Source organism: Leucopleurus acutus (assembly GCF_964270905.1).
Source record: "Leucopleurus acutus genome assembly, chromosome: 18".
In the NCBI taxonomy this organism is placed as follows: Eukaryota; Metazoa; Chordata; class Mammalia; order Artiodactyla; family Delphinidae; genus Leucopleurus; species Leucopleurus acutus.
The window spans coordinates 45,993,895-46,018,608 of record NC_139160.1 but is presented as its reverse complement, the minus strand read 5'-3'; the positions used below and the strand labels follow the sequence as shown (position 1 = coordinate 46,018,608).

General features: G+C 37.9%; 1 protein-coding gene across 1 annotated transcript; it reads left to right on the top strand.

The window, feature by feature from the left end:
• Nucleotides 1–9,867: 9,867 nt before the first annotated feature.
• Nucleotides 9,868–10,986, top strand: LOC309974868 (centromere protein O-like; the record flags this gene model as incomplete). Its single annotated transcript, XM_082859691.1, has 1 exon — nucleotides 9,868–10,986. One exon carries the CDS (start codon nucleotides 9,868–9,870, stop codon nucleotides 10,768–10,770), a length of 903 nt encoding a protein of 300 aa, XP_082715817.1. The 3' UTR covers nucleotides 10,771–10,986.
• Between the last annotated feature and the right edge of the window lie 13,728 nt (nucleotides 10,987–24,714).

The window sequence follows — 24,714 nt, the reverse complement described above, 5'->3', positions numbered from 1 at the left end:
TAATTTAGGGTGTACAGGGAATACCATCTCAATGCTGAAGGGGTTTTTTGGTCTATTACACACATCTGCTTTGGTTTTTGTCAGGAAGTGCCCCTGGAGCACTTTATGTAAACGCTACATCCATGGCAGTTCTATAGCATCATTTAGGATGGTGTAATGTGTCAGGTAGCACAGCCCTGCAGTACAAACACCAATATCCTCCTTAGGCTGTTGATTTCATTTGTGAAATGTAAATCTCTGAGCAAGTACTCCTGGCATTGGCTAGAAATATGCTTTCAAGGTCCTTGATGAGAAATGTACCTTTTAAGGATTTTTGGAAAGATCAAGGAAGAATTCTTTCTCTTATACAATTAATAGATTCTTTTACAAGGCAGTGAGACAAAATGGCCAGAATTCTAAGAGGCAGAAATTATCCCAAGGGGTTTTCAAAAATATCCCTTTTGTTTGCTATTACAGATAAGGTTAAGCAGTAATTGAATAAGACTCACAGTGTGTTCTGTGATCTCTTGCTGAGGTCTCTTTGAATATCTCCTCATCCCTTTTGCCTCTATTTTAGGGAATACAGCAGGCACCACCTGATGACTGTTTCCCAAGGGACAGTCATCTGCAGCCCACATGGAGCAGAGCAACAGCATTCAATTACAACTAAGAAGAAATGTCCTTAGTCTTCAGTAGAAATAGTGTTGGTGTATAAGCATACATCGTATATTCAGACAGAAAACAAGAGTTAGGAACTTTGCGGATCATCTCATGCTTCCTTTTCTTTCCCTTACTGCAACTCATTGTATAGTACCTTTTGGGATGAAATGGTCAAGACCTTGTACCAAGTTCAAAGGTCATTAGCGGTAGTTTACAGAGCTCATCTTTTCCTAGATGCAAGTATTCAAGATGTTTGGGCTGTAAGGCAGGACTTTTCGGTGGACTCCAGGATTAAGGCTCGGTGAGAGAACTTCTTACTGGTTTGTTTGGACTTCACAGATTTTCAGGACACAGCTGGCTGTTATTCTGAGCCTTTAGTCTTGTTTGTGAGCAGAAGGTCTCAAAGTATATCAGAATTTGAATTCTAAAAAGTAAAACGGCTGATACAACTTTTCATCATCCCCCCAAACATTATTTAAATCTCTTTGTAGACCCAAGTGTTTAGAGTAGGGGTTATGGTCATATGCTTATTCCTAGCAGTACTGGTGTCAATGGTGTCTTGGCTGTTGACATACATATTGTTTTCTCTCGTAATGATTTATTTGCCTTCATTGGAGAAAATCATTCTGGCTGTTTCTACCCGTACTCCATCAGCATCCTTGTAGGCTCAGAATAAGGTGAGATGAAAACATCAGAGAAATTAAGCCAGTGGCACCTCTGGGTACAAAACACTAGAATGTTGTCAGGTGACTTAGGTCTCATATTGTTTTAAAGATATCCATTTTTCTCTATTGTACTTCTACAGTTTAAGTCATATTTCACTGAAAAGCTACTTATTCATATTACAACTGGGCTACTTGAACTTCGTAAGATTTTTCTCAAATCCAGGGAAATTTCTTGACAAACAAGTTGGAAAATAAAACAGCCTTTTACACAACAGTATACAGTACTGTTTCTTTTTCCTTTTCTTTTACCAGTAGAAGAATGTTGAAAGAAACTTAGTATTTTGATGGGGGTTATCACAAAATGCCTTAAGATATGGTGCCACAACAAAAAATATATAATTTGGAAGTCCATCTATCAAATGTGAAAGTTTAACTTTTTGCTTTTTATACAAACATTCAGACTCTATGATAAATAAGATATAAAAATGGAGGACATATTCATTTGGGAAAATTTTTTAATCTTTCATAAAAGTAAATTGACATAACATGAAACTTACATGAGATGTTAAGTACGACTGTTGTATTTTTAAACTAATTTTAAAGTAGCTCATGAAAGAGAAATTTGTATATAAAATTTTTGCTCATTTGCAGATGAAATGAGCTAGAATGACATGAGGCAAAAATCAGAAGTACATCATGATCTCTAAATGAATTCACGCTTATTAAAATATATTTTACATATGATTTTCAATAGTCTTCCTCTTCTTTCATTAAATTCTTTGAACCAAGAGAAAACTTTAAAACGTTGACAGGAACCCAGGGCTCAGGTTGGGTGGTAAAGCCATAAAAGAGTCTTGTGATTCAGCATCTGCCAACTTGCAGTTCTAAATTAGAGGCTGCAGCCAAAGGAACCCTGAGAACATTAGAATGCAGCATAAAGAAGTCTTTTTGGACTTATTTGGTGTATTAAAACTTCTCCATAGTTAATAAATAAATTCATGAAGTCAGAGAGGACACAGTGTCTCAATGTGAAGAGTAGAGCAAAGATTCAACATTTCTGGGTCTAGTCACAGCCTCAATTAGCTCCAGGAGTCTTAGTTTAAGCAGCCTTCTTGAAGGTCATTTTCTACTGCTGACAATGGATAGGAGTCTGAATACTGAAGATTCAGCAGATACTGTATTTGGTATGTGCTAATTTACTGGAACTGTATGATCTGATCTCATCAAGAAACTTTTGGGTTTGTCACTACGCTGATTCTGATAAGCTCATTCCCTTCAGCAAGGCAAATGAGGAAGTCAGTTATGTAAGCAGAGATTCATTTTAGATTGACTCAGTTTTCTGAGATGAAGGGGAGGACTTCGAAGATGCAATTTCCACTGAATTTAACTTGCTGAATCAGACGCTAGTGAAACAATGACTGGCACATAGTAGGAACTCAAGTCAGCATTGTTGAAATGATATTCTTATGTTGAATCACCTTTAAATTTGTTTCCAGTTTATTTTAGTGGCTAAAAATGAAATCTGTGAAGTTGGTAAAATGTTAATTTTATCACTGTCTTCTTATCTATTTTGCATTTTCCCAGTTTGTGAAGTTGAAGAGAGGAAGTCAAAGGAGATGAAGCCTCAGTCTGCCAATTTTTTATTTGTTAGCAACCTGGATTCATGATTTAGTAGGGACTTGAGTTTTAAGTAGTTGTTTAAAAGATGTCTTGGGTTTATAGGTGCATTGATTTTTGCAATCTCTGCTCTGTCAGCGCCTTAGATAACAGAGCATATATTTTGTTTGTGGTACTCTATTACTTTAATTCTGTTAAAATGGTTTGGGAATCTGTGTCATTTTTATTTGCTGGCATTTTTTTGAGTATTTGTTTATTTCCTTTTTTTAAAATTAAATTAAATTAAATTATTTAAATTTTTGTCTGCGTTGGGTCTTCATTGCTGCTTGTGGGCTTTCTCTAGTTGTGGTGAGTGGGGGCTACTCTTCATTGCAGTGTGCGGGCTTCTCACTGCGGTGGGTTCTCCTGTTGTGGAGCACGGGCTCTAGGCGTGCAGGCTTCAGTAGTTGCAGCACACGGGCTCAGTAGTTGTGGCGCACGGGCTTCGTTGCTCTGCAGCATGTGGGATCTTCCCAGATCAGAGCTCAAACCCGTGTCCCCTGCATTGGTAGGTGGATTCTTAGCCACTGTGCCACCAGGAAAGTCCTTGTTTATTTCTTGCACTTCTTTTTCTAGTCTTTTACTATTGATTTATCTTATACTTTACATATGGGGCTGAAATATAAGTCAATTTCAAAATGTTATGATGAGATTTAAAAAAATCATGCAAAAAGAAAATACACTTCTATAGAGCTAGGATCAAATCTACTGTTTATAACCCTGAAGCACCTCTCAGTTCTTAGTCCACAGTTGCTAATGAATACGTATGTAAATCAGCAAGCGCCAGCCATGGACCATGAGAATGACAGGTAACTAGTATGATAACTAATGGGGTCCTCTCATGATTATTCTATTATTTCCCATAGAAGACACCTTTATTTATTTATTTATTTTAAAATTTTTTATTTTATATTGGCATATAGTTGATTAACAATGTGTTAGTTTCAGATGTACAGCAAAGTGATTCAGTTATACATATACACATGTCTATTCTTTTTCAAGTTCTTTTCCCATTTAGGCTATTACAGAATATTGAGAAGACACCTTTAAAGTGGAAGAAAAAATTTGGTCCTATGGACATTTTTTTATTGGGACCAATTCTCACACTCACAGCCAAAGGAAGATTTCCATCTAATTCTGGATGACAAAGGCAGACTACAGTCACCCAGAGGAAATGAGACTTAGATCTACTTCTGTTTTCTACGTAAATAATTAACATAGTCACAAACACTTAGCTTTTTAAAATGCTAGTTCGCACGCCAATGTAAAGGTAAATATGGAATAACACCTGTCTTCACGTAGGGAATCCTATGAAGATTTCCTAAATATCCTGAATATTCTGTCTTCAAAGCCTTACACTGTTAGAATTCATAGCAGCCATCATTATTTACCATTTTAAGTAATTAAGTGTGTAACATCTGCATGACATCACCACAGAGTATAAAGATACTTCTGAAGTTTAAGCACTCACATTTTGTAATTTTAATTCAAGGAAATATGGAGGTATATTTGAGTGATCTCTGACCTCTAAGGAGTCACTGTGCAGACGGACTCTTAAGGAAAGAACTCCCACTAATCCCATCTGGTGCCAAGGATCATAAAGTTTCAAGCAGCTGTTATGAGAATTCTCGGGGAATCTTTGAAAAGCTTCTTATCCCACGACAACTGTGTAGTTATTATCTGTCACTATATTAGATGTGAGATAGAAAACAGGAACTAGTGGTATGAAAAAATAAATAGAAAGGTCAGAATGTGTGTATTAAACTGTTTGGAAAGTGCATGAAGAAGTGAACATTCTGGAAATCACAGTCGTTTCAGGAGCTAGCAGTTATGGTTAACCACGAAGCAGCTATGTCAATAATGCAGTGACACCACCACCACCATCACCACCAAGGAAGGTCATAACCCTTCAGGGACATGATGAGGTGTTGAAATGTGTGTAGGTTGTTGATTGCACACTCCTGATAAGTCAGAAGGAGTCTGGAACTCTGGTTCTTTTGCCTGAATGAATCATCATCTTCTACACAGTGTTCTACCTAGATGGCATTAAAAATATAAGTAGATAGGTAGCTAGACAGATAGACAGACAGTAGATATGTGTTGAATATTAATTGTCTAGGTCAGGTTCACCTGGTTTCTTTGTGCAATAAAATTTTGATCTGTAGAAAAATATCCTGACATTTTCCTTGGGTGGGTAACAGAAAAGACTGTGTTTGAATAGTCCCTAGAGGTGAATAAATAGTTCCTGTCAAGGGTGTACTTGATTTAGGAAAACTGTATTTTTCCCTCTTACCTCCATAGATAAAAATACCATTGAAGAAAAATGATTTGAGAAAGTTAAAATTATACTAGCTTGCTTTCTAAATGGTCTTCATTCACTACACAATTCTAATTTTACTTTCTCTTGGAAGGCCTGATTTAATAATCCAGTTTCTTCCAAAACAGACAGAAGACCAAAGGAAATATATTTAGGGAATCACATGACAGTTGCACTTTTTATTAATAGTGAAAAAAATATTAAGGGAGAGAAATGGAAGAATTCATCTTCAGCAAAATCTGTTCCCAAATTATGCTTAGCTAATGTACCTGCGTCAAAGAGAGTGGAGAACTTTCTTTGTGTTCTTATACTTAGTGGTTGGAATGCATCTTAAACAAGGAATTTGAAATAAAACCACCACTTATAATTTAAGTTCCTTCAAAAAAGAGTTTTAGTGGTAGGCAAAAATTATGACCAATAGAAAAAGGAAAAAAGTAAGTACACTCAATGCAAGAATAAAATTGTAATATAAATCAAGAAAGACTCCCTTGCATACACAGAAGGAGAAATAAGCACTTGTTTTACATTGTGGTGTGGTATATTTAGGCTTCCTAAATAACAATATTTACAGAAGAATTTTTAAATAAAAAGATTTCTTCCTTACCATCAAAAATGTTTATTAACCCTTCTCAATATAATAATCTATGTCAGGATTTTTTCCTGCTCTGTAGTTAATAACCCAAGATAGAATTGATTTGAACGTACTCACTACAGACTCTACAAGTTAGGCCAGTAAAACAATGAAAATAGCAAAAGGTGTGTCAGTAAAGAAACAGCAAGATAGTAAGTCATTGAAAGTTTTCCTGTTGGCACAGAATAATAATACTAAGAGGGATTTGTTACCTCTTTTTCAATTAAGGTGGGCTTCATGGAAGAAGCCAACATCAGCAACATCTTCTGTCAAGAAGTGATAAATGCCTTCCAACATAGAAGAAACCTAGCAATTGAATTTTTTTGTGTGTTTATCTTTTTACAGATTTGTCTCATTATAATTATCTAAAAATTTATCTTTTCCATACCCTGACCTGACAATTTTAGAAAATAAGTCTGTGGTCCATTATCCTAGTCACTCCCCACAGTACCTTTAGTTTGATGTTTTCCCCCAAGTTGTACCTAAGTGTGTTTATTACCCATTTTCCATGCTCAATCAAGTGCAAAAGTAATAATAACAGAAACAATATCAGAAACAGATTTGACTAGCACTTAAATTATAAACCATTTCTCCATAATCTATTTCACTTGTCTTCACAAAACCTTGTGAAATTGGGCTAGTATTGCTACTTCTTTTTTAAACTATGGGATCAAGACTGAGAAAGGTCAAATGGTGTTCACCAAGGCCATACGATTAGTCAATTAGGAGATGGGAGCTGAAGTTCCTAGTTAGTTCTTCAAAGAGAGGGTGAATCAGAGACAGTCCTGGAGTGGGCTAGACCTGGTGTGAGTGCTGGGCTTGCCACCATCCCTTGAGCTCTGCACATACCCATCCTTGACTGAAATGATGGTTGAGTTGCTGGAGGTTCAGGGCATGGCATTGAGAGAATTCAGCAGCACTGAGGCTCCTTAATGTAATTTATTATACTGTCATGTACCTAAATCACCTAGACTAATTATAAGGATTAATTTGGAGAGTATTGCAATGCAGAGTTTGTATTAACTGATTTGTATAAATATATCATGTTTATTGATATACACATTTTTGCCCTGTGAATTAATCTTTTCATAGATATTCCTGAATTTCAAGAATACATAGATTCACCCCAAAGTATTCTAGACTGATATGCTAGTGTGATCCTAGATCCAGCTTCAACAGAAGCAAAAATTACTGTCTTAAGTCGAGAGTTTAGGGTGTTTACTAGGACATGACTATACACGGGTAAAATGAAATGGACAATGAAAATTGAAATTTCATCTGGGTAGACTACTAATCAGGCTCATCCCTATTTAGCAGGTTCTCCCCTACTCAGAAAAAATTACCTAACACCTATATCTCTACTCTCTTACATTTTCAGCTTGTCCATGCATCATGTATTTCATTCACACATGTATTTATTTACATATACAAATCCTTTCTATATTATTACTTTAAAATATTTTCCTCAATGGTCCACTGCTTCCCTTTTATAATACTTACGTTTTTGTTCCCATTTTTTTCTTATTGAATATGCTATTTATAAATTAAACTCTCCCTTTCACCTCTTTGATATTGTAGAGTTTGAGATATTCTTGAATAATTGAGGTACTTCACTCCTCAACATGGCTGTCATTGAGGATTGTCTTATTTTATATTAACTTCTTGAATTTTAGTTGATCATTTTCTCTTCCAACAAATTGTTACAAAATATAAACATTTTCCATGATTTTAAGTAACCTTTCAGTTTAGGGTTTATAATAGTAACAGTAGAATATTCCTTTAATCCATTACATTGTAGAAAGTAGTTGCTAGTGGTATAAACTGTAAAGTAAGCACTGTTATCTGCATTCATTTTAAGAATTACTTGGTAAGCGCAAAGCAATTAAGCAATAAGACATGACAGGCATTACATTTGGGGGGAATTATTATACTTCTCAGATGTCTTGAGAGGTTCAGGCCAAAGGCTGAGTGGCTTCAACCACCCAAGTAGTATAATAAACCCTCAAGAACTGCACCACCTGTCATATCTTATTGCTATTATGAAATGGAAATCAGGAAACTAAAACAGGGGGAAAAGGTTAGATCTGTGCCCTTGCTGGGGATTACTTACATACCTATGACATCACTGACAGTTCTATCTGTGTCCAGAGAATTCTAAAGCCATTGCATAATTATTGTACAAACAACACGACTCATTTAAAACTGCTGCTTCAGCATTCTACAATGCCAACTATGTCATCTACCAGTCCCCCAATGTCCTCTTTTCGCAGAAATCATATTGGTGTTCTTAATCCCAAGCTTTCCCCTTTCACTGATCATACAGCTTCAGAAGCAGGGGAGGGTGAGGGAGAGGAGGTGGAGATTGTTATGTAGAAATAGTCTTGCCCCTTAGAGGATTGGAGCCATTTGGTTACTTGTATGCCTTGCAACACCCCAAGGTCATTATCTCATGATAATCACATCTCCTGGAGTTGCCTTCTTGCTTAAGTGTAACACTAAATTTTAATTACAATGAAATAGAGCTCTTCTGGTAGTTTATACAACATCTTGTGTTCTCATTGCCAGATGCAAATAAGGCAGAGCTTTTACTGCAATCGTATGTGGTGGTCCTAGGCTCCCATGCAATAAACACATATTGTTGGTTTGTTGAGAAAAGCACTTTGCTTCACAGAACTATCTACTTTCTTTTGGAGTATTTCGAGTCGACAATTTATGGAAAAGATTTCCGCTTTGTTAAAAAATACTGAAACACGATAACATTCTTCCCACCTCAATTTGACTGTAATGGGTAAATTTAATAAGAAAATAAAAATGGAGTGTTGCCCACTGATAGATGAGACAGATTGTTTCACATGTAGGATTTTATTTTCACAGTTTCTCTTTAGCTTTTTGTGTTATTTTGACACTCACACCTGAATGTACGTTTTTTAACATTATATTTTCTCATGGATTTACTACATTTTCCCAAGTGAGTACCATGAATATTTTTGTTCTAGCATTTGGGCAGCTTCTTGGGCTTTCCTATCATTCTGACTGTTGGTAAAGAAACAATTATTCAAGACACTTGTTGAAGAGTGGCAAGGCAGACTTCATTCAATGGGTGGCGCGTCACCATAGGTGTAACAACCACTGAGACAGGATTCTGCAGTGGAGGAGAGAGACTGGATTCAACTCTGAACACAATAAGGAAAAGTGGGAATTTCTAGCCAGGGAGCAGGGAGGGGGCTCAGTGGGCAGAAAATTACTAAGAGGAAACAGGAAAACCAGGGATTCTGGCTGACTTGTTAAACCTGTCGGGATTCTTGCTGAAGGCAAGTCGGTGTGATCAGCCATCATCTGGGAATGCTGGAGGATGAGGAACTTGACTAGATATCAAGGGTAATCAGGTGTGGAGGATGAGAGATTCTGGCTAAACTGCCATAGCAGAATTCTTAAGAAAACTTGACAATGCAGAGACAAAAAAGGGAGGTGCAAAATTTGAGGACTAGTTGAAAAAATTGCTCAGAGGAGTCTAATTAGAGTCTGGGTAAGGAGAAAGTTTTTGTCACTGCTTTAGAACCAGTGTTTGCTTCTCAGATAGACGCACAGACCTTAGAAAAACTTTGAACCAAGCCTGAGCACTTAGTGGTAGGGGAGGAGGTGGTGATCCAACTATTAAAGATATAATTAAAAAAATGAAAAAATATAAAGTGCAAATAAATGATCTCAAGAATATTTTTCGGCCTCACCTCGAGGACCACCTTGCGCATGCGCCCCAGCTCCCGGAGGTAAGCGGCCGTGTGCGGGTGGTCCCGGTGAATGTGCAAGGCCGCGGTGGCTGCGTGACAAGCCTGTGCTACCAATGCGCCCGCTGGCCAGGAAAACGGCGCTTGTGATAGATCCTTTCGTAACACCAGGACAGCCCTATTACTGGTGCTTGGACAGCTTTCTAGCAAGGCTCTTGGAAATCTGAGGAGGAGATGGGGCTGGCGAATACTCTAAGTCAAGACGGCGAGTCCAGAGGAGGCGTTTTAGCTCACTTGGAAAGACTAGAGACTCAAGTGAGCAGATCCCGTAAAAAAATGGAAGAGCCACAGAGCGCCCAGGCAGAGGAAAGTGCTCTTGGAACCAGGATTCATGAACTGAGACGTCTGCGAGATAAGCTGAGGGCTGAAGTGAAACAACATCAAGCTAGTGTTAAAGCATCTACTACCAATGTAGAACCCGACCAAACATTAGAGATTACTGAGCAAGAAAGTTTGAAGAGAAAATGGGAAAACGTGAAAGCCATTCTGCAGGCATATCGTTTTACAGGGATCAGTGGGAAACTGACCAGCCGAGGAGTCTGTGTCTGCATCAGCACTGCTTTTGTGGGGAATCTGCTGGATTCCTATTTTGTGGACCTTGTCATGCGGAAACCACTTCAGATACATCACCATTCGATTCCAGTCTTCATTCCCCTGGAGGAGATATCTGCAAAATACTTACAGACTAATATTCAGCACTTCCTGTTCACTCTCTGCGAGTACCTGAATGCTTACTCTGGGAGGAAGTACCAGGCAGATCGACTTCAGAGTGACTTTGAAGCCTTTCTGGCTGGGCCTTTGCAGAGAAACTCACTGTGCAACTTGCTGTCATTTACTTACAAAGCGGAGCCGGAAGGCCAGTCCTTCCCATTTTGTGCTAGACTGCTATATAAGGACCTCACGACAACTCTTCCAACTGATGTCACTGTTACTTATCAAGGGACGGATGCATTATCCACCACACAGGAAGAACAGCGAGCAGCCCATGAAAATCTGTTTTTTACAAAGCCCCTACATCAAGTGTTTACTTCATTTGCAAGAAAAGGAGACAAGCTGGATATGAGCCTGGTCTCCTAGAATATTATTTTCATTGGGAACACATCAGAAGTAAAAGGAAATATTGCACTTTCTGCTCTCATGACTAAGGTGACTGACTGGGGTTCCAGAAGAACCTTTCAAGATTATCAGGACGAGGCCCATTTCACGTAACTCGGACCACAGAGGCAAGCAGGTCTTCAGAGTGAATGCTTCCAAGTTTCTAGCTGGGGACAGAGCAGCTGCCAGCCCTGTCGTAAACAGAGCTGCCCCACCTGTGCTCCCAGCCGGGCCCAAAGGCAGCAGCCTTGTTCTGCCTCTGGTACATTCCTGCTCACAGTGGCCACGGCCTCTCTGGGGGAGGAGGGCTGGTCGAGACTAGGGCTCTGGAAGGATTACTCCAATACTATGCCTAAGAGCCCTACTCTCTGGGGAAGCTACAGGCACTACAGGCACACCAAGGAATAGTATGGCCGCCCTCAGAGCTCACACATCCATAAACAAATGAAGGCTTGAGATTTTTAAACCTAACGTCTACGTGAGTGTGCACCTCAACAGCTTGGGAATGCTGGGACTTGGTCACTTGTCCTTTCCCAAGGCCTGCCTTCGATTCCAGAAAATACACTCTCCCTCCCGTGTGGACTCTCTTGGGGCTCGAGGCTGTTCAGGAGTTGTCTACTACCTGGTGGGGCAGTGTAACCGAGGAGCCATTAGGGAACGTGGCTGGCTTCTCTCACCCCTTCAAGAAGAAGGTTAGCAGCTCCCCCTTCCCTTTCACAAAGATGGGCCCTCTCCTCACAAAGCGGAAGCCGTACTCTCGAAGGATGACTTGAGTTTCTTCCACCACCTGTAGAGGGAGAACCGAGAGCGTCGGCTTAGAGAGTGAACCTGGGCCGAGGGGCCCGGTGCTACCCACGCAGGATCCCTATCCACAGGCTCCCAGCGCTCTTCTGCCCCTTCCAGCCTGTGTACCGGTTGCGGGGGTGGGGTTTGCCTGGCCCGCCCCTCTGTAACCTTCGTGCTCCCTCTCCTAGGAGGTCAGCCACAGGTCGCCTTGCTTGGCAAGGCTGCTTTTCTGTCCCCTTTGCCCTTCTTGTGGAGCTTTCCTGCCAGAGCCGGTGATACAGATCAGGGTGGTTTTGGGGGGGAGCTGTTGGAGGCCCAAGGGTCACTGGTTCACACCAAGAGGCAGGACATGCTTTTTTTTTTTGCAGTATGCGGGCCTCTCACTGCTGTGGCCTCTCCCGTTGCGGAGCACAGGCTCCGGACGCGCAGGCTCAGCGGCCATGGCTCACGGGCCCAGCCGCTCCGCGGCATGTGGGATCTTCCCGGACCGGGGCATGAACCCGTGTCCCCTGCCTCGGCAGTTGGACTCGCAACCACTGCGCCACCAGGGAAGCCCGAGCAGGGCATTCTTTTATCCAGAACTTAAACCTGCATTTTGTAAATGGGTTTGAAGTATTTTCTCCGTTTTACTGAAGCATGTCGTCCCAGTGTGGCCCTTGATCTCAGCATTGCCAACTTAACGTTCTGGGCCAACAGAAAGGAGGCAGTAGTGCCCTGCAAAACATGCATTATTCCGATTCCACTCCCTGGGATCTGAGCACACGGTCGGCTCTGTTGCTGGACGTACCTGAATGTTGCCCATGACCCCTGTGGACTCCATCCTGCTGGCTACGTTGACTGTATTGCCCCAGATGTCATAGTGTGGTTTCCGGGCTCCGATGACGCCAGCCAGTACCCCTCCTTTGTTCATGCCTGAGGTAGAGGCACAGAATTCAGCACAGCCCCATCTCAGAAGCCACCAACTCTTCTCACGGAATTTGCCACCTGGCTCCAACCACAAAGCTCCTAGTTATGTAACATACTCCTCGTCAAGCCTAAGCTACCGGAGGACAGAGGTCACGTGTCCTTCTCACCCTCCTCGCTCTGTGCTCGGTAAATGTCAGCCACCCCAATATACTAACTCATTTAGGACAGAAGTTGCCAGTTTCTCTCTTGGCACACCTGGTACTTCAAGTCTCCTGTGACCTTGCCCAGGATCGAGACCCCCTTCCCAGTAGTGGGTGGCAGGTGACATGAATCTTAACAGGCTGGACTGAGGTGAACAAGGCCCTCAGGCACAGAAGATTCCCTGGAAAGGTAGACAAACTCAAGTCCCAGCCGGATTCGGAACGAAGGCCATCATCGTCAACCGCGTGGGACAGGGATGGCTGACCATTTCATCGCACTTTCAGTTCGATCATCAACCTAAAGACCCGTAAGGTCCCTTCCAGCTCGGTGAGTATGAACCTCCCCAGCCCAAACGCCTCAGGTGTTTCTAAGCCCCGTCCTCCCGGATTTGCCGAGCCCCCTGCACCAGGGGGAGCACGGCAGGAGTGGGCAAGCCAAGAGGCCTTACCGATGCGCAACATGAAGTTATTGAAGGACTGGTTGTTGATGTTGGTGAGCGTGTTTTTCATGGCGAGCGCGAAGTCGGCCAGATCCGCCAGGTGCTGCCAGCGCTCCTTGTCTGACCTCTCCTGCACAAGAAAGCAACCGTGAGCGCCAGGGCCCGCCGGGCGCCTTCCTTCCCTTCACCTGCTAGTTACAGGCCTTGTTCTGCACTTCCTCCCACAGGGGAGCCAGGGACCTCTTTAGCTCTGACTTCTCACTGTGACAGCTCACCTGGGTCCCTCTGGGTCCAGGGCAAGGATGGGCAGAGGTGGTGGAGAAGGCAAATCCTTCCCAGCCCAGCTGCTGTCTGCCATGCGTCTGGCAGGGTCGTGTCACCACCCTATCTGAACCTGGCCTTTGAATTTTGTATCGCTGTCCTCATTTGTTTCTTCAAGTAATTGTAAGCACTTGAGGGTGATGACCATTCTAGATGTGTTTCTTTAACCTCATCCATAAAGTGGATATGGCAATAGGACTTACACTGTACAGCACAGTTGTGAAATAAACTAGGGTAATGTTTTAAGAACAGCCCTTGGGAACAGGGTCCCCACAGTTCATTTCCTCTCCCTCTGGCGCTAAGCACAGCTGGCCTCACAGGGCTGAGCTAACAGGAGAATAATCTGTCAGCCAGTGAGCGTTAACGACTTCCCTCTCCTAACAAAACCATTTCCCCAGCCCGGACATCTTCACTGTTACATAACTGTGTAGATAGTTCCTGCTCCCCGGTTCTTATGAAAGTATAGAGCATTAAGAGGGCATGGCCACAGGCACATGAAAAGATGCTCAACATTGCTAATTATTAGAGAAATGCAAATCAAAACTACAATGAGGTACCACCTCACACCAGTCAGAATGGCCATCATTAAAAAGTCTACAAATAACAAATGCTGGAGAGGGTGTGGAGAAAAGGGAACCCTCCTACACTGTTGGTAGGAATGGAAATTGGTGCAGCCACTATGGAGGGTCCTCAAAAAACTAAAAATAGAGTTGCTATATGATCCTCCAGTCCTATTCCTAGGCATATATCTGGAGAAAATTTTAATTTGAAAAGATACATGTACCCCAATGTTCACTGTAGCGCTATTCACAATAGCCAAGACATGAAAACAACCTAAATGTCCATCAGCAGATCAATGGATAAAGAAGATGTGGTACATATATACAATGGAATATTACTCAGCTATGAAAGAATGAAATAATGCCATTTGCAGCAACATGAATGTTGGACCTAGAGATTACCATGCTAAGTGAAGTAAGTCAGGAAGACAAATACCGTATGGTATCACTTACATGTGGGATCTATATGATACAAATGAACTTATCTATGAAACATGGATGTAGAGAACAGACTTGTGGTTGCCAAGGAGGTCGGGGGTGGGGGAGGGAGGGACTGGGAGTTTGGGGTTAGCAGATACCAACTATTATATAGAGAATGGTTAAACAAGGTCCTACTGTAGAGCACAGAGAACTATATTCAATATCCTGTAATAAACCATAATGGAAAAGAATATGAAAAAGAATGTATGTATATGTGTATAACTGAATCATTTTGCTGTACAGTACAAATTAACATTGTAAATCAACTATACTTCAGTAAAATAAATTTAAAAAAAAAGAGAAAAAAAAGAATATTTTTCTATTCTTATGGATTTGTGACAAAAATCTAAGTAAAAAAGCATGCTTGCAGATGCTTACAGGCAAAAGCAAACTCATAATAAGTCTCCTAACTACCCCATCCTTCCGTGTTGCTGCTCTAAGCCACTCCTGTATTAAAATTCCAGGGTTTGTACTTAATGGACACTGGAGACTATAAAATTCCTCTCTCCCTTGTTCATGCTATTCCGTCTACTCAGGCCTCTTGTTATTCTTCCTGGACATCAGGTTTACCTTCCTTAGGGCCTTGCCTGGAATGCTTTTCCCTCAGATGCCTGGCAAATCTCTCACCAACTTCAAACCTTTGCTTACGAGTCATTCTCTCAAGGAGATGCATGATGATCCCTCTATTTAAAATTGTAACCTGCCCCCTGCCTTACTCCTGGATCACCCTTATCTTGCACTGCTTTTCCTTTCTTCCATGACATTTATCATCCTCTTAACTACTGGTGAATCTCAAGTGTCTAGGACAGTGCTTTGGTACATAGTAAGTGCTCAGTTAAAATCTTTTGAATGAATGAATGAGTGAGTGACTAATGAAAGTAGAAGTAGAATGCCCCAGAGCTTTTGGCAGTCCCTAAGACTTTAAAGTAGGACCTAGGCTGGGCTTTTCACTACAGAGGCTTGTCTTAAACAATATATGGAAAAAGTTAAGTACAATTCCAGCTCCTTACTTTGAAATACAAAGAGCTCTGGCAAGCAGAATTAGGGGGTTTGGCCTTTCCTTTGGTAAAGTTTCTTCAGAAAGAGGACCAATCACTATGCCCTTAATATTTGTTTGTCACAAAATACCTAAAAATATCCAATATCATATCTGTAATGTTGTTTCAGATTCAATTGTTTAAGTGTATATTGTCTTACCCACTTTTCCTGAATGCTGGTTATTTTCTCAGATCCCCTTGCACAGGTGAAAACATGCTACCTCGTCTACCAATTTATGTTTTCATTTGTAATATTATAAGCAATTCTGTCAATTTATAATAATTCCTTTGCCTGCTAATCCACAATCGAGTGATGTTATTCTCCTAAATTATTCACTTCAGATGTTGAAGACGGGTCTAGCCACCCAAATATTTATTAAACTGTCAGTCTGGAAAACACCACCTTTTTCCAAAGGTTAAAAACCATTTTATTTTTAGATTACAGTGTGAATAAAATATTAACAATAAGTAATTATTTCTGAAAACAATGATTTTAAAAATTAGTTCAATAGTTTAAAACAAATTAAAGAGGCTATGTACATGTTGTGTGAACATCCAGTTCCACCCCCTTGAAGGAGGAATTTCAATAGTTTCATCAATGCTGTGCTCTTCACAAAACTCTGCCTTGGAATGCTCAGGACTGTGAATTTTTATTTTACAGTACATATGAATATGAGTGAAACTGTGATTTTATATGTCAGTGTTCTATGCTCAGTGGGTTTTTAAAAAATTATTGTTATTGTCTTCCAGGACAATTCAGTAATACTTACTGCAAGGATAATTTACAAAGTTTCCAAGATATGGGCCTGGTTTTAAATTTTTTTAACATCATACAGTGTGTATGTGTATATATGTGTGTGTATATATATATATATATATATATATATATATATATATTGGCTGCATGTGGCTTGTGGGAACTTAGTTCCCTGACCAGGGATGGAACCTGTGCCCTCGGCAGTGAAAGCATGGAGTCCTAACCACTGGACCTCCAAGGAATTCCCGCAATATATACAGTACATATTTTTAAAAATCCTTTTTTACTTTTGGATTTTTCCCTCTCAGTCTATTGTTTTAGTGCTTCCAAATTGGATTTAATCTTATCAAATGCCATTAAAGACTGCTTAAAAATTTTAATGGCTTTAGAATAAAATCCAGACTCTTCCCAGGCCTGTAAGCCCTGATGTAGTTCAGCTGATTCTCTCATTTCATTTCATGCACACTGTCTTAGTCATTAAGTCCTCTGTTATGATGGCTTTTTCTAAATTTCTAAGTTTCTAGAACCCTCCAAGCACTTGCCTTTCCCTCTGTAGGAAACACCTTTCTCCTGGTTTTCGAATAATCAGCCAACACCTTCGCCTTCTAAGTCTTAACTTCAATATCACCGTCTCAGAGAATCCTGCCCTAACCAGTCTGTTTTATCACAGCACCTGCTTTATTTTAGGCACTGCATATTACGACCTGTAATTGTTTTATATTTAATTTTTGTTCATTGTTTTCATCTCTTATCATAATGTAAGCTCCTTGAAGGTAGGGCTCTTTTCTCTCTTTTCACCATTGTTTCTCCAGTAGCTCATACACACCAGGAATTCAGTATTTATTGAATGAATAAATAAATAAATGAATGAATAACAGGATTAAAAGTTGCAGTAGACTTAATAAATGTATACCAATTGTTGTGAAATTTCCTTATAGCTCACTAATAGAATTTTTTTTTCTCCCTCTAAGACCATTGTTTGGATTAAAAGCTAGACAAAGGCAGGATAGCTTCATAATAAATATCTGTTGAAAACAGGGGTTTAAGATTCGGTAGGAATTTTTGTTGGAACTGTTTCACACACCCCTGGCAACCACATTCTTCCTTACCTCATCCCACGTAGTAGGGTTAGAATTTGTGCTTTTATTTTTAGTATTTTTGGCCATGCCACACAGCATGCGGGATCTTAGTTCCCCGGTCAGGAATCGAACCTGCACCTCCCGCATTGGAAGCGTGGAGGGACCGCCAGGGAAGTCCCAGAATTTGTGCTTCTAAATGCTCTATATTGATTTCACTGATAATCATATTTTGACATGTTTTAATTTAGATAAGTTAAGGCCAATGGAAGAATTTAAAGGATGTTTTAAGAAACTGTCTCTCGGCTATTTTTTCAATCAGCGCACAGTAGGCTCTATGCAAAGAAATCCTTCGGACACTTTAGTTGTAGTGAGAAATCATTTTGGTTTTTGCTCAGCTTGAAAGTTCTTAATATTTTCTTTAAAGCTGTCATTTATACCATGAGAACCCAAATTACCACGCTGACACTATGAAATTTGATCAACATTTTATGTTTTCTAATTGACCATATGAAATAATACAGGGCATATAGGTTGCCTCAAATTTATTATTTCATCCTTGGTAGTTCAATATCAACTAAACTTGATTCTCTCCCTCGGCATGACCAAGTGAAAACATAAAGAAAGCATTCAACATCATTTAGTAATTGTCTGGAAACAGGAAGCCAAACTATTATCTATAGCACAGGGTGATCTCATTGTGGAAATTTCACCCTGGCTGTAACCTTTTATCTTGTTCTGCTCCTACACCCAGGTCATATTATGCACTGCTTTGTGCTAGTTTGACAAGAACTAATGTGGATGCTTAAATATTTTAAAGGCTGAACGCTTCAGAATGATAAAATACGGAGCTGATCAACCCTTCCTGTTGCGTTTGTGGTTAATGATAAAGATAAAGTAATTTAATACTTTTTTTTTGGTCTATATGTAGTTTCAACAACAAACATTAAAGTTCCTTGAAAGAAAAATCTTAAATAAGGCCATGCAATGACATTTTTTAACTACAGTTGTTTTTTATTCAGCCATAAAATCTATCTTTCATAAAGAAACCCACTTACATGTCTTACTTCAGTGAAGGTTATTTGTAGACTGAAGGTCTTTTCTTGTCAAGATATGATGAATACCATGTGTGAAGACAGAAGAGCATCAGACCTGTATTAGCTGGAAAACCCACTGATCTGTGAATAACCTAAAAAAGAAAACCTGAAGATTAGCAATGTCGCTTTTAAGAATGATCCATCAAATTCAACAAGCAGATTCACAGAGATGAATCATCTGGTTCCTTTTATACCTACTATACAGTAAAGGTTATTTCCTTTCCCTACAAATAGAAGTTTGAAAATAAAGGGAGACTTTTGAACATCTGTTGGTATAAGTCAATAATCTTAAGGTGTTTCTGATTGTTAGACGTAAATCTTTACTAATGACTATTAAAATGGTATAGTCAATTATTTTTTCTTTCAGTATTAGGTTCACTATTTCAGGGAATCATTCTTTATTCTTTTGTGAGTGTGTTGCAAGGAGGCAAAATTCTCAATACCTCCTCAAATTTTTCACACCCAACTTTAATTTTATGGCAAGTTGAAATATCTGTTAGAAATATTTTTAGGAGTTTCCTACATAGTTTGCATAGATAAGTAAAAATAATTGGATGTTACTCTTTTGGATGTTATGTTGGTTGATTAAAAGAATTAAAAGATTCAAAGCATATAAAAATCATTACGTGGATGTCTAGTTTTGTTAAAAATAAATGATTTATTTTATAATTTTTAAAATCTCAAAATAGTTTCAAAGGTATGGGTTTAAAATGCACATTTTACAGTATAATTTTTCTCAGTTTTAGTGTTTTGCTAGTGTTTTCATTTACTTCTTTTTATATTGAACTTTAATGGACAGAAGGACTTAAAAATAGAAAGTACTAAAAAGGAATCACCTAACAATTTTTCAAATTCCTTTCATGTCAGTGTTTTCAGCAAATAAGTCAATATAATTTAAAAGAAATTTATTTTTTATCAAGATATGTTGATATTAGACAGCAAAAAGAAATAATTACATTGCAGTACAGCCATAGAAACTGAAATTTTTTGGCCTTACTTCTTAAAAAAGATTTCTGACAAAATATCTTCAGTAATGCAATTTAATCATTGGGTGATTTTGTTGTTGTTTTTGTTAAGTTAGCCATAATTTAGATTTAAATTTATTTTCTTTAAAAATATAGATATTATTTTGGGAGGATGTCTTTTGGTGAAATTTTAACTGTGCCTATTTAGATAATTAATTTCCAACATTCCCAACATAATGAAAAATAATTTTTATAGTGATTGAATTACAAACTTTCTCTGTGTTTAAGCAATTAATAATCATTTGTGCTTTGATATTAAATATTCTGTAATGTTATTTATAACCATTTTCATTATGTAACTTAAATAGGAAAATAGAAACACCATTTCTTAAAGAGTGAGTTATAGTTTCATGAATGAGAAGTTTGCTGTCAGAAAACTTTTAATGTTTGAAATCACTCAAAGGCATTTGAAGATTTCATTAATCAGATTTTCTTAGAGGAATGAAGAAATAAGGAAGAGCTAAAAATCTTTATCCAACGACCTAAATGGATCTTGTTTTATGTGAAATTCTAGGGCATGTGTTATAGAACTACATTTTTTTCCCTAAAAGTAAGATATTAACTATTTTAGAAAACACATTAAGCTCTGAACTTTTACAGAATTCTAATTTTTATGATTTTTCTAAAATTGCGAATGGCAGTCTCAGTTCAAAATGAGTAAGAAATGAAAACTCCTCTGATTATTAGAAGCTTAAACACTGCAAGAGGCCTTGAAGCTTTCATCCCACCTGCTAGAACAGCCATAAATCATAGATGAACACAGGAGAAAGCTCCGTCAGTGATGTTTAGATATAAGGCTGCAGCAAAGTGAAAAACACGGAGTTTTAGAATTTAGCACCTAAGGCCCAGCTAAATATTATTGATTTTAACTTGAGCTGAAATAGTCACCCGCTCAATTTAATAATTCTTTCTGTGGATGATAAAACAAATTTTAACTAAATAAACCATGACTTTAAAGAGATGTGGCATTTATGATAGACAAAGAGGGAAACAATTTAATTAAGCGATAATGTTCATGGTGCTGCAGCAATAAACAACATATGTAGTTGATTAAATGCAGGAGGGAGTTCAGGGTGAAATCCTCCTTTTCGAAATAGCTGTCTGCAGATCGTCTCCATCCTCTGTTTTGGTGGTGTAAGATGTGACGCCAGGAGAACCCCAGTCATTGCCTTTTTGTCGCATTTCTCCTCCTCTGCTGTGCTTTGTGGCTATGTTAAGTCATTGGCTGGACTTCAGACAGAGTTTTAGACTAGAAAATGGCCCTTCCTTTTCATTCAAAACTGAAAATTCATACTTCTTTTCCCCTTAGTAAAGTCTACTGATTTTTTTGGGGGAGCCACTGACTTCATACAACATTGTCAGTGACTACTGGGGAATTGATTTTTTATCCCTCAGATTATTTTTATTCTACTTTATTTATGATGCTCCAAAAATAGGGGTGTGCTTTCCAAAAAGCAACTTGAGTAATCTGGGGTAGGTTCTAGTATGGATGTGTATCATTAAATGAATTCAGTTTCAGAAAGAAAGCTAGACCTTGGGCAAGTCCAGAAGGCAAGAAGAGAAACAAAAGAAATCAGATGAATTTAACATTAAGGTACTATGGTCTGATGTAGTTGCAGAATGTTACAGCAATTAGAAAAAACTCTTTTTGTTTTTTCAAAAATCTCCCTTTAAATTTTGCTTCTGGAAATTTGGAGATATTAGGTTGCAGATGAATATTTCATGATTAAATTTTTTGTTAAAAATGTATATGTCCTGGTTCACATATATGTGTGTATAAGTTTAGGATTGGATTAATGGTAATTTTTTTTTACATATGTGTGTTTTTCTATAATATTTTCAAATAATAAAATGAATACTTTATTATAAAACAAAAATAAAATAGCAAATAAAGAAATTTTTTAAACCCACACAAAGAAAAATCTTTTTGGTTCTTGCCACTGCAAACCACCACTAAAGTGTATAAAATGTGAATTTATTTTTGTGAAAATATACTTAAATAAGAGTTAAAAAATTTTTTAAATTGAAAGTGTTTAATGTATTTTTAAAAACTTCTTCTAGCTATTTAAAATTGATTAAAATTAAAAATAAGAATACAAATTATTAAGGGATCAAAAGTATATAAACAAAGCTGAAATTTTCGATTTAATATTTTTAAAAATTGGTTTAAATCTTATAATTGATACTTTTGTTCAAATAAAATAATTCCCAATTGTAGTGTTCATGACCATCTAATCCAGTGTAAATAGTTGGTATTTAGTGCAAGTGCCATCTAGATATACATCTATACAAATTTAAAGATAATATAAATTTCTTAATATGGCAAAAATATTTCAACTGCCATGTGCCAACTATTGCAAATACAACACTAATTCATGGAAGTCATTAACTTTAATACAAAGAGAAACAAGAAAATGGCTGATGGGCACTGCTAGGAAACAATACTTCTCATGCAAGGATCTAGTATATTCATATTCTCTGAGAGGAAGAATTTATATTAATTAGTATGCTTTCTCTGTAACTTAAGTGCTTCTGTTGCAGGTTGCAGCACAACCTACAAAGCTCAGGGCATTGTAACACAGTTGTCTTGTTTTGAAGACATTAGGCAGAGAGACACAATGGAGCGTTTCTGTATTAGGTACAAAGCAGATGTTTAAGACTATGAGTTGTGCTGTGCCAATGCTAAGTGATGGATCTGCATGATCACTATCATGCCCAGGTGTTTTTTTTAATACATTTAATTTTACATGTGTGTTTGTGGTATGCAAGACCCCATAAAACATGAGGTCCACCCAGGGCAGAGGTCCCTCTTACTTGGATCTAACAGAAGTACTGTCTTTTATTTCAAATCTGTTAATGTTTACTGAGCGTGGTGCTACAGAAAATAACTAAGAATATATTTCAAATTATGCTTCTATTGAACAGATTTTTAACATCCTAGGAATGATGTGAAGTAAGAAGTAAGCACTCACATAAATTGCACCAGTAGAAAGAAGACTGGAAACGGAGCCACACTGTCGATCCGAAGATGAATTCCAGTTGGGGATATCATGGACTAAGTTTCATTTGAAACAGACTTTGAAGAACTGGTAGGATTTAAATAAATAAGGTGAAGAAGGCATTCTAGGAATAGCTATCTGCTTTTGAAAGGATAAAGGGAGCTAACTATACAGTATGGATTTAGGGGATGGTGGATGGACCAGCACATTAGGCTGAAGAATTTGTATTTTATTCTATATGCTGTGAGAAATATAGTGGGTTTTTGAGCAGAGGTATGGTATAATCACTTGAGTAATTTAGGTATATACTTAATTGAAACATGCCTGCTTGTTTAAATAATACCCATCTAGTGATGGGCTTGTCAAAGCACAGAATATGGATGGATTTGGAGGAAATTAAATATTTAGTGGCCTCAAGTTCTTGTCTAATGCCATACTCATTTAAGTATAGGCATTTCCCAGAACAAAAGATGGAGTATAAAAGCAAGGTATTTTATTCCTTAATTGCTGTGAAGCTAGTCTCCAGTTAAAGCTCTGAGCTTTAGCTGATGTAAGAGTGTTTCAGCAAAAGTTAAATTTAATAGAATGCATTAATTCTTCCCCATAACAACCAGAACCTAGCACAAATTTTAGAATGCATTTACAGCATGTTAAAAGGGCAGACATTTTTAAGGATATAACAAACTACCTTGGTAAGTTTTAGCTAGAATATAGGAATATAGGCTACTGTACTGTAAAATAATTGACTTCATAACTCTTTTCAAGAAATAAATGGCATATGCATTTATGAAGTAACCAATTTTATGGAGAAAATTTCAAAAAGCATTGGCTATTGGGAATTGAGTTATTTTTAGGATTTTAGTCTTTAACAAGTTTTATTTTTCAAGTGAGGAACGGAAGATAGAATCCTGGCAAGAACTATTTTTTTTTTCCTGCTAGGAGAAGCATTAAATACCGGGGTAAAGTGATTAGGTGATAAACATCGGCAGAAAAATAACCATAAAGGTCTAAATAGCACAAAATAAGAAACTGGACAAACTCAGGTAAAAGAATATGAGTTATATTTTTGCTGGTTTGTTTTTCATTGAGACCTGGTTGTTTTCTTTCTATGTTCAAGAAATACCAAGAAAGTCACCAAACGTTTGTCATTCTTCCAATTTACCTTCAATATTGCAAATTAGCTATCTGGTTTATTCTTTTCAGGTAAACTACCACTCAGAGTGTTTACAAGTTCAATTTCAAGGAGTTTGGAGTCAGAGTAGTCTCAGATGGGAATGAGAGACACCGGAATTAAGCAGCTTTAAGACATTGGGATTAAGAGACATTTCTATGTCAGTAGTCTCCGCAAACCCACAGAAGTCACTTTGTTTTGCATTGAAAATAAGATCTTTTCTCCAACATCTGTGAGAAGGAAAATTCTCATATGGAGTGTGGATCCAGCCATGAGTTTAATCTTGTATGTGGATTGAAAAGGATTTAGTAGGGACATCTGTGATGTATCTTGGGTAGAAACATATGGCAATAATAAATATTATTATACAGTGTATAATCATACTTTAATATAATTTTAGTAATCTGCTTTCCTTATCCAATATTTGCTCTGCCTCTTATTTTTCTTTAAAAAGATTAATTTTCTTAATTGCTTATTGCTGTGGTATTTAGTCCCTTGTCATAGCTTTTTAACTAGAGTATATAAAACCATATTGCATTTAGAACCAGGAAATATTAAATGAGATCCAGACCTCAGCAAATCAGAAGACTAATTAGGAATTTATCTAATTCTATGAAGAAAAACATCTCATTTTTATTGTTCTCATTAAATGAATAATTCTTTAAAGAAACTTTCATTTTAAGGCATTCGTAAACACAGAAATAGTGGAATTTTAAGCAAAGCAGTGATTGCATTGATTATCTTAAGTTTCTCAAATTCCTGTCTAAATAAAAATTCAAAAATTATTTTACAAGTAGTCTAGATAAAATAATTACATCATATAAAGAAGAAATGTATGACTATGGGAATATACAGCTTCATCTTGGATATGGGTGTTACCAGAAAACATACAAAATCTATTTTGTGTAACATAACCTAACGAGAACAAAACCTACATAATGCATTAAATGAGTGGTTAATATCAAAGCCCCATTTATAACAAGAACTATATTATAAACCAATAAACCCTAATTTATAAGTCAATTTATATAATCACTGGCTATGTACAAATGATATAAGAACATATATCCT